At 33.4% G+C, this 11,487-nt stretch overlaps 1 protein-coding gene across 2 annotated transcripts; it reads right to left on the bottom strand.

The window, feature by feature from the left end:
- Positions 1–4,926: 4,926 nt before the first annotated feature.
- On the bottom strand, positions 4,927–10,490 carry LOC144704642 (Nucleotide-diphospho-sugar transferase family protein). Of its 2 annotated transcripts, none has more exons than XM_078577128.1 (6): positions 9,926–10,484; positions 9,498–9,829; positions 8,095–8,314; positions 7,104–7,793; positions 6,785–7,031; positions 4,927–5,392 (listed from the first exon to the last, which is right to left on the bottom strand). In XM_078577128.1, the coding sequence occupies exons 1-6, from the start codon at positions 9,989–9,991 to the stop codon at positions 4,974–4,976; spliced, it is 1,974 nt and encodes a 657-aa protein (XP_078433254.1). In that variant the 5' UTR covers positions 9,992–10,484; the 3' UTR covers positions 4,927–4,973. The 2 variants fall into 2 exon arrangements, with proteins under 2 accessions (XP_078433254.1, XP_078433255.1); XM_078577129.1 differs by lacking the exon at positions 4,927–5,392 and adding an exon at positions 5,423–6,334 and having other exon boundaries at positions 9,926–10,490.
- Between the last annotated feature and the right edge of the window lie 997 nt (positions 10,491–11,487).

Here is an 11,487-nt window from a genome sequence, read left to right as displayed (position 1 = left end):
AGAGAGATAAAGACAGACGGTGAGAAAGAGAGAGACAGACAGACAGAAAGAGAGAGAAAGAGAGACGGACAGAGAGAGAGAGAGAAAGAGAGAAAGAGAAACGGACATAGAGAGAGAGAAAGAGAGAGAGAGTCCCCAGACAATCTTGTCGTGGGTTTCCGTCACGGTCGTGAATTAGAGCTGTCACTGACGCAGACCGTGATAAAACCGGCAACCCATCCGTGAGGGCCGAGGCCTGAGAAGATCAATTTGATTTGATCTGTTGCTATGCTTTGCTGGATTTTTCGTCTCTTTCGCCACAGCTTATCTGATGAGGAGACGTACTGATCCACTCTTCTTCTCTTTCCCTACCAGCAAAACTTTATTATATTTTTTATTATCTTATGAGTCCACGCTTAATTCACAGATTGCTGAACGAATTGAATTCAGCCATCGGTGACAAGTGACAGATGACTGAGAAGAAAAATGATGGTACAGATGATAAGTATGATTGATGATGTTTAAGATGAGGGAAATATTAAAGAATGTTTCAAAATATAGAAGTAACTTCATAGACCAAGAAGATGGGCTACGGGAGAACCATTACCAATGATGGGAATGATGACTAATGATAAGGGAGGCAGCCTATCGACAATGGGGACTACAACTGTCAATGAGGGGTATGACAACTGTCAATGACAGAGATAATTACCATTGACGGCGGGGATGGTGATAGTTGTTGACGGTGATGATAACATTGTCATAGATGATGGGGATGATGACTGTCAATGACAGAGATGATGACCATTGACGATGGGAATGGTTATAGTTGTTGACAGTGATGATAATATTGTCATAGATGATGGGGATGATGACTGTCAATGACGGCAGGGATGGTGATAGTTGTTGATGGGGATGATAACATTGTCATAGATGATGGGGATGATGACTGTCAATGACAGAGATGATGACCATTGACAATGGGAATGGTTATAGTTGTTGACAGTGATGATAATATTGACATAGATGATGGGGATGATGACTGTCAATGACGGCGGGGATGGTGATAGTTGTTTACGGTGATGATAATGACAGAGATGATGGAGATGATGACCATTGACAATGAGGATGGTGATAGTTGTTGACGGTGATAATAACATTGTCATAGATAATGGGGACGATGACTGTCAATGACAGAGATGATGACCATTGACTATGGGGATGGTGATAGTTGTTGACGGTGATGATAATATTGTCATAGATGATGGGGATGATGACTGTCAATGACAGAGATGACGACCATTGACAATGGGGATGGTGATTGTTGTTGACGGTGATGATAATACTGTCATAAATGACGGGGATGACAACTGTCAATGACAGAGATGATGACCATTGACGACGGGGATGGTGATCGTTGTTGACAGTGATGATAATTGTCATTGATGAGGGGGATGATGACTGTCATGAAGTGGGAAAGAGACTGTCAACAGACAATTGTCCACATCACACTCTCTCACTATCTCATACACACACTCTCTCTCATTTTCTCTCTCTTCAGTCCTCTCTCTAGCTAGATGCTACGTTTTTTTCTCTGTGTCCTTATATCTCCCTTTATCTCTATCTCTCTTGGTGACTCTCTCTACCTCACACACACTCTTGATCACTAGCTGGCCCACTCTCTCATTCTCTCTCACTTGCTCTCTCTCTCTCTCTCACTTGCTCTCTCTCTCTCTCTCTCTTTATTTCTCTTTATATTTATGTCTATTTTCTTTCTTTGTATCTCGCTATTTCTCTCTCATTCACTCTTTCTTATTTTTATCTCTCTTTCTCACTCACTCTCTCACTCTCTCTCTCTCTATCTCTCTCTCTTTGGCTCTCTCTCACTCTCTCTCACTTGCTCTCTCTCTCTCTCTCTTTATTTCTCTTTATATTTATGTCTATTTTCTTTCTTTGTATCTCGCTCTTTCTCTCTCATTCACTCTTTCTTATTTTTATCTCTCTTTCTCACTCACTCTCTCACTCTCTCTCTCTCTCTATCTCTCTCTCTTTGGCTCTCTCTCACTATCTCTCTCTCTCTCCCTCTCTTTAATTGCTTGCTCTTGCCCTCTCTTTGCATATTTTGCTTATTTTGTCATCCATTCTTCCGTTAGCCATCTCATTTTGATGACTTAAAGATAAATGTTGTGGGGCAAAAAAATACCATTGTATTCACATATTTGTGTCTGAAAATTATGACTCATCTCATTGATTCATTTTTTTGTTTTCATTTTACGCCATTATATATTTTTATATTTTATATTTTATATTTTATATTTTATATTTTATATTTTATATTTTATATTTTATATTTTATATATTATATATTATATATTATATATTATATATTATATATTATATATTATATATTATATATTATATATTATATATTATATATTATATTTTATATTTTATATTTTATATTTTATATTATATATTATATTTTATATCTTATATTTTATATATTATATTTTATATTTTATATCTTATATTTTATATATTATATTTTATATCTTATATTTTATATATTATATATTATATTTTATATTTTATACCTTATATTTTATATATTATATTTTATATTTTATATCTTATATTTTACATATTATATTTTATATCTTATATTTTATATATTATATATTATATTTTATATTTTATATTTTATATTTTATATTTTATTTTTTATATTTTATATTTTATATTTTATATTTTATATTTTATATTTTATATTTTATATTTTATATTTTATATTTTATATTTTATATTTTATATTTTATATTTTATATTTTATATTTTATATTTTATATTTTATATTTTATATATTATATATTATATATTATATATTATATATTATATATTATATATTATATATTATATATTATATATTATATATTATATATTATATATTATATATTATATTTTATATTTTATATTATATTTTATATTTTATATCTTATATCTTATATATTATATTTTATATTTTATATTATATTTTATATTTTATATCTTATATCTTATATATTATATTTTATATTTTATATTTTATATTTTATATTTTATATTTTATATTTTATATTTTATATTTTATATTTTATATTTTATATTTTATATTTTATATTTTATATTTTATATTTTATATTTTATATTTTATATTTTATATTTTATATTTTATATTTTATATTTTATATTTTATATTTTATATTTTATATTTTATATTTTATATTTTATATTTTATATTTTATATTTTATATTTTATATTTTATATTTTATATTTTATATTTTATATTTTATATTTTATATTTTATATTTTATATTTTATATTTTATATTTTATAGTTTATATTTTATATTTTATATTTTATATTTTATAGTTTATATTTTATATTTTATATTTTATATTTTGATAACTATTATCTAATTACATAGTAAAATAATGTTTTATGATTCATATTATGATGGCAGTTTATATGATTGTTTCAAAGATCATGTGACAATAAATATTATTATTTGGTAATAAATGGTTAATATTATCCGGTATTGGATAAAAATATATATATATATATAATATAATTCTCATGGATATCTTTATTCAACATGGGTTCATATGAGTAAAAATAATGTATTAGGTGAGAAATTCAACTTCAAAAACTTGTCAGTGGTAAGAACATAGTTATTGGACGTTTATAAATTAAATATGGAAATTCAGTTCCCTCATTCCACTGACATGATGTGAAAATAAAGATACATACTTTCATATGCTCTCAAGCAATGGGCCACCCCTGATCCATTAATACATTGCCACATGCAAACATTGTTGGACTCCAATCTTAAAAATGCTGGAATGGGCTTTTGTGGAATGGACTTTCATATCTTCCTATTCCCATCTGTGCACCTTGCTCACTTCATCCCATCTAAAGGTTCTTCTCCCTCTTGGGAATCTCCATCCTAGACATTCACCATCAATTCACATAATTAATAAGAACTGGGTTCCTCCAATGATTCAAGAGACTCATGCAAGTATTTTTTTTGTTACACTTCACACATTTATAACAATGATGGTACCATTTATATTTTCAAAGTTATTCAATATGGTAACGAGAATTATGAATAACTGAATCAAGAAAGTATGATACTCTGGTTGGTTTGTATTGTACAATTTTGGATAATGTACGTAAGAGTCAAATAATATAATGTTTTAGACAGTTCTAGGACATAATGGAAGAATCTATATTCATTTTTTCAAATTAATCTATTGCACCATCTTACAACAATCAACAGACCAAATATCTCGACATCTTCCACCAAAATTAACTGTGTTTTGCATTCTTTGGGAACATCATGGAATATATCTTCATATGTATCGTTAAACTTTCTTTAATAGTTATTCATATGTCATTTGACAACAATTATCAAACCGGGCTTCTAAAACAAGTTCCACCCAAATTCAGCGTGCATATCCTTCAAGAGCTGTCGAGTAATGAGATCATAGAACTCCATGGGGATCAGGAGTGGATAGAGTGATAGAATGAGAGAAAGAGAGAAGAGAGAGATAGGTGAAGAGGATAAGTAGGGAGAGAAGAGAGCACAGAGTAAGCAGGAGGAACTCTGCCACCCTGGGAGTTGGCCAGACGATGATGATGAAAACCAAACTCAAATTAGGATTAAGTAAAATAATTGCCCTTACCGCTTGTGTAGGATATGTACCTTATAGGAAAAAGTATATATACCTCTTATTTTAACAGGGTCATCCTTTGGTAACTATTACCAGAACAGTTCTCATGTAACAGCTATGAAAAAGTATATATACTCCTACTTGTAACAGGTTTGAAGGAAAAGGAGATAAGCATAGCATTCTTCTCTCTCTTTCTCTCCTTAGATTTCCTCAGCCAACAATGATAAGCATCAGCAGTGAGTGACCAAGGATCATTCTCAATTATAAATCATGGCAAATATTCTTTATGAGCCATGAAGGCACAATCTGGAATGAACATCATAAGCCCACAGCTTGGAGGAGATCTGGCGTTTTATCTTTTTCTCCCACCCAGTGAGCCAGTTATTGTGAAGAATGTAGCACCCAAGCGTCTTACAGGCACCAAGAACATCATGCTCTTGCCACAGACCCAAGAATGCCCCATTAGGAAAAAGCTTGCGGTCCAAAGCAATGGCGGTCAGCTGGGTCTGGGGGTCAACGCAGTGGGTCCCGTTCAATCGATGTCCCCCTCCTTCTCCACAAAGAACCTTGTAAAAGCTTGGCTGCTCTGATAATTTTGACAGGGAAGCATGTTTGACCACTCTTGAGATTGCTGAGATGGTGGGATGGTCAGCCCGGGCATAGTAAAATCCGGAGTTTAGCCGGTGAGGCATGTTTATTGGGCCTGATAAATCATCCAGAAAAAATTAAGCATGATCTTGATTTTGATAAAAGCTCCTGCCCATTTAAGGAAATAAGCTTCTCGTGCATATGGAATGAAAATTTATGGGGCCTGAAAACTCATTTCGAAAATGTAAGCAAGCATGAACTTTTGATAATAAGATTTTGCCCATCTAATGAGATAATATTCTCATGCACATTTAACAAAAGTTTATGGCCCCGCAAATTCATTCAGAACATGTAAGCCAACATGATCTTGATTTTGGTATATGCTTTTTCCTATCTGAGGAGATAATCTTTCTATGAATAATTAAAAAGAGTTAACGGGCCATCCAAATTGAATCAGAACATGTAAGTGAACATGATCTTGATTTTGGCATAAGTTTTTTCCCATCTAAAGAGATGATATTTTTATGCAGATTTCAGAAATGTTAATAGGGCCTGCAAAGTTGTTCAGAAAATGTAAGCATGATCTGAGATAAGCTTTTGCCCATCTAATCCTAAGGTCTTTTCGTGCTCATTTATGGAGCCAACAAATTCATTAAGGAAGTGTAAGCATGTTCTAGATCGTAAAAGAAGGGTTTGCCTATCTAATGAGAGAATCTTTGCATGGACAGCGAAGGAATTTTTTACGTCCCAGTAAAGTCATCCAGAGAATTTAAGCATGACCTTGATTTTGATAAAAGTTTTTGCCCATATAGTGAGATAATCTTTTGATTCACATTTAAGAAAACTCTATCAGCCGCCAAATTCACTCAGAAAATGTAAGAATGAACAGGTTTCTATAATATTGATTGTGATATAAGCTTTTCATGAACAGAAAAGTTCATGGGGCCAGAAAATACACTCAGAAAATGTAAGTTAGCATGATCTTCATTTTGTCATCGGCTTCTGCCCACTTATTGAGAATATATTTTCGTCCACATTATAGAGAGGTTTATGGGGCCTGAAAAATCATTCAGAAAATGTAAGCATGATCTTGATTTTGATACAAGTTTTTGCCCATATAATGATATGACCTTCCCATGCACAATTAATACAAGTTTATCGGCCCCACAAAATCATTCAGAAAATGTGAGCATGAAGTTGATTTTGATACAAGTTTATGCACATCAAGTGATATGACCTTCCCATGGGCATTGAAGAAAATTTTATGGGGCCTAAAAATTCATTCAGAAAACGTAATGTTGATCTTATTTTGATAAAAGCTTCTGCCCACTTAATGATATAACATTTTCATGCACATTTAACGAAAGTTCATGAGGCCAAAAATTCGTTCAGAAATTGTAAGCATGATCTTGATTTTAGTGAAAGCTTTCACCCACAAAAAAAGAATTAAAATCTAGAAAAGAATCAAACCCAAAGTCAAAACGCAAAGATAATGATAAAAGGTTACCTATCTCGTTGAACTCATCGGACTGAGCTAACAAAACTGGAGGCTCAAAGGCTCGAAGAAACGGCAAAGGATTTTGAAACCAGTACACATCAACATCACTTAACAGGACATTGTATCCCATTTGCAATAGATGTAGAACAAGCCGTGATTTCACCTTGGTCACTCTTTGGAAACATGTAGTGCCAAAGTGGCAGTCTTTGAGCCCAATTTCCGTAGGAGCAAAAGGGTCTTTAAAAACAGGCAGGCCCTGCAGTAAAAACTATAGTTAAACCAAAAATTCCTAGCTGAATTCCTCGTCATAAATTTAAATCTAGCATACCTGTAGCACAGAAAAATCATAAATATCAGTATCAATTGCAGCAACAATGAAATTGCTCACAGACAGATGTCTTAAACGGCAGACCCAGCTCATTAGGATATCCCTGTAATTATTTCCAGCGATACCCAGAACAACAGTTTTATTCTCATCCGCCACAATCCGAAGCAGAGATTCTAAGGAAAATGGCAGAGCCACTTGAGTCTCCTCTACCATCTTAACTTTCAACCACTTGGGAACAGAGCAACTCTCCCTGAGTGACAGGTGATGCAAGCAGTTCGCCCATGAGTGAGTTTGTTCCTGAACTTTGTCAAAATAAATGGTATTGTTGGCGGCGTAGTAGAAGAGATGACGTCCAGAGCACTGAACAAGTTTCAAGAGGTTGAAATTGTTGCTTGGTCTGAACTGAAACGATCCGTAAGATGCTGCGAGCTTTGCATTGATGCTGATCTCCCACTTACTCTCATTGAATGTTTGTGGATAGAAGCCCGAGACAGTCAAGCTCGCATCGACTACCAGTCGGAGTTCAGACGATAAAGCCTCATGAATGAGCCATTGATTATGAAACCCTTTTCCAGTGATGAATGAAGGCCAAACAAGGGGTTGTAGAGCTCGCTTCCCCTTGTTCCATGCAATGACTGCTCTATCCCCACACTCGCTTGACTCAGATTTTATAGCAAGAATATTTTGTAACTGAATAAAATGGGCAATTTAATTCACAGTCAGTGAAAAATGAAGCCTTCTATATGCTGGGTTTTTTCCTCATACATAGTGTTCGCCATCACCAATGAAGATGGCAAGAGGACGATGAGGAGGCACCATCGTCCCTGTCACTCTTCCTTCCCTGGGTTGATGAAATCATCATTGTTTTCAGTCCTTGGCAGGATGATGACAACAATGATGATGGCAAAATCATCACCATCACTCAAGCTACAGAATATGGTGATAATGATGACAACGAAGGGTTTCTGGATGACTAAAATACTACTCATACCTCTGAAAACTTGATTCTGTTGGAATTTACTTTGAGATCAAATGAAAAAGTCTGTGGAATTGAGACGAGCAACCAGTCGCTGTTTAGGTGGACAGAGCTTTGCAAGGCAGAGATGAAGTCAGGGAAGAGTATTGTATCAGGATCAATCAGAACAGAGATGTCTGCTTTTGAAGCTTGAGCTCTGGCGACCAATGAACTAAAGAGAGGAGTGCCCATGAACCTAAAAATTTCCAGTATTTTATTTTATTTTGCATTCATGGTCGTTGTCCAGATAATAGCGCATAATTGGACAAGAGTATGTAGTCTATGCGCAGAAAGAAAGTCCGTCAGATTTTCACCAAAAATTTGAGGAAACAATGGAAGCATTTCAGAAAGTAAGAATATGTAATTTACAAACACTAAAACTACGCATATTATGTGAAAGAACCGAGAAGATTCTCAATTTAAAAGACCTTTTTTCTTTCGCATTCAGGGATTTCACCCAAAACAGTCGCAAGATTTGGACACGAGTTTCATAGTCTAGGAACAAAAATTAAATAGTTTTGATTTTCAGAAAACATGATGAATTAATAGCAACAGAATAAAGGAAACATCATCAAGAGAGATAATGCTCACCCAAGTTAGAAATTACATGTACAGATGAGACTATATAGACAGCTGAAACCGAAGACTCCTTTATTGAGCTCTAAACACTAAACTTTGTATCGCAAGGTCCTACTTTTCCTGTCTACTACAAATATCCAATGTTTCATTTCATTCAGCCTTGCTAAATAAGAAGTTCCTCAGTTCTTCTCAATCTCTGTATCGTAAATTATCTCAGACCATACTTTTCCTATGTTCATGCATGTAAATGTTCCATTTTATTCCAGTTTTGACAAAACATAAGTTCAACAGCCCCTGTAGAGATCTTTTTTTCCTGCATATTATGCTCCTGAAATGGTTCACTTTTTTCCAGTCTTGCCAAATGAGAAGTTTTTGGCAGCTCCAAAACTTTACATCATAAATTACCGTTGACCTCACTATTTTTTCAAATATTTGTTCCCTCCAGGTTCTAAAAACCATTAACTATAAACAAATGTTAAAACCTATCGTCACAATCAATTGTAAGCATCCCAACGGATAGAAATCTCTTCACTCTGTAAATTTCCAAAGCTCATTGATTTCAAGGCTCACAATCGATGAAAACGTTTCCCGACCATATAAAGCTTTCAAAGTTCATTGAATTCAACTTTCATGATACATGAGCATTACTTCATGACTCTATAAACGAGCCAATTACAGGAAAATCATAAAAACCAATCAACGATCATGACACATAAATACAAAACCTGAAGAAATTAAACTTGGGTAGTTAATTTTAAGATTTGGCCAACGTTGTCAAGAACAGAGGAGTAGTTACCTACGTGAAGTCTTTGGCTGATTCAACAGTCACTCGTGGTCCAAAAACACCATTAAAATCCATAAAACATGAGCCATGTCCGTATAAAACGACCGAGATCTTGGGAGAAAGAGCCAGCCACGAGCGTATCGCCAGCTCCATAGCCGAAAACTCCTCTCCACGGCAATTTTGAGAAAACCCATTACCATTATTGTTATAATTAAACCTCGGAGCTGTGAAAATTTCGATAGAAGGAAGAGATTTGAATTCTGGGGTCTCGAAAGCTGCATCTTCGTGGACGAATAAGAAGAATGCGATGCAGATCAAGACGAAGGCAACGACTATAGCCGCTGAAATCTGAAGAACAATCAACGATCACAGGTACTCAGAGAAGAGAAGGGCACGCTTGAATATTGAATATATGAAGGATTAAGCGCTGTAAATCAAAATTACCATTGAAGAACTGTAGTTATTCCGCTTGTAATGGCCATCGTAGTACCTCTTCTTCCTTGGGCGCATCTCTGCGGCGGTGATACCCTTCAATTTCGTTCTCACTTCGGAATCTTCACGAAGAATGTCAACAACAAGTTTAGACAAGGAATCCGTGAGAACGACGACTGTGAGGGTTTAAATAGACCATCAGAAAGCCTGGGAAAAGCAAACGAACGCGCCGTCTTGTAAGAATTCTTCTGGGTTGGTAATTAGGACAGAATTCTTCTGAATGAGAAGACGTTGACTAGATTGCAAGTTGTTCAACATGAATTGCTAGAAAACCTGGGAAATATGCAAAATAAATGCTGGGAAAAGCAAAAGAACGCGACTTTTTTAAAGAATTCTACTGGGTTGTGAATTGGGACAGAATTATTCTCAATGAGAAGGCGTTTACTAGATTGCAAATTGTTCAACATGAATTCCAATAATTCCTGGGGAAAAGGCTAATAAATCCTGCGAAAAGCAAAAAAACGCGACTTTTTTTAAGAATTCTTCTGGGTTGGGAATTGGGACAGAATTCTTCTGAATGAGAAGGCGTTGACTAGATTGCAAGTTGTTCAACATGAATTCCTAGAAAGACTGGGGGAAAGAACAAAAATAATGCGCCTTTTTGTGAGAACACTTTTTGAGTATGGGAAGGGAAAAAGTTCACTCGGGATGTATGCGAAAGCATAAATTTTTCCTATTTATGAGTATAATATATATATATATGAAACTTTTATGATAAAGTATTGTTTGTGCTAAAATTGGGATGCGTAACATAAGTTATCCGTCCATAAATATCTATTATAAACTGTGCAACATATAAACTTAAAACATTGGTTTCTAATCAAGAAATAAAACCTAAGATAAAGGTGACTTGGGTATTTAAATTTGTATTAAGAAGAGAGGTTATTTAGTAACTAGATGATATTTCTATATAATATAATAATAAGGAAATAAAAGGATGGCACATGTATTTAGATATGTTAGGGTTTTTCCATAGTCATGTCTTAGATATTCATTCTTTCCCCAACTCCTGACTATCGCTATTGAATAATTTTCCTCCCAACATCTGCCATGATGATGGAGATTACATATCCTATTTCTCCTGCTATAGCCACCAAGCACTACTCTTAAATTATTAAATAAATTTATGTTTATTAAATAACTTTTGAATTCAATGAGTTCATGTAAAAATATAATTTACAATTTCGGCAATCAGAACAATATTATAAAATTAAATAAATTATAAAAATATAATAGGAATATGATTAAAATATCAAATAAATTTGGGGTTTATTGGATAATTTTTTATTAAATTAAGTTCACACAAAATATAATTTATAATTTCTACAATTAGTTTAATATTATAGAATCAAATGAATTATAAATAAAAATAGCATAGCTCTATAATTAAATTATTAAATAAATGTAGGTTTGTCGATATTTAAATCATTAAACTAAATAAATTACAGTTAGTTTACACAATCTTACAAAATTAAATAAATTTATACACTTAGTTTATACAATATTATACAATT

The sequence above is a fragment of the Wolffia australiana genome, chromosome 6 (assembly GCF_029677425.1).
Source record: "Wolffia australiana isolate 7733 chromosome 6, ASM2967742v1".
Classification (NCBI taxonomy): Eukaryota; Viridiplantae; Streptophyta; class Magnoliopsida; order Alismatales; family Araceae; genus Wolffia; species Wolffia australiana.
This window is presented reverse-complemented; position numbering and strand designations above follow the sequence as displayed.

Bases quoted from the DNA above. Each gene is read 5' to 3' on its own strand.
- LOC144704642 (XM_078577128.1), bottom strand. From the start codon at position 9,991: ATGCGCCCAAGGAAGAAGAGGTACTACGATGGCCATTACAAGCGGAAT. The intron at 9,830-9,925 runs GTAATTTTGATT...ATTGTTCTTCAG, and splicing joins ATAACTACAGTTCTTCAATG to ATTTCAGCGGCTATAGTCGT. The intron at 5,393-6,784 runs GTAACCTTTTAT...ATGATTTATCAG, and splicing joins CGATGAGTTCAACGAGATAG to GCCCAATAAACATGCCTCAC.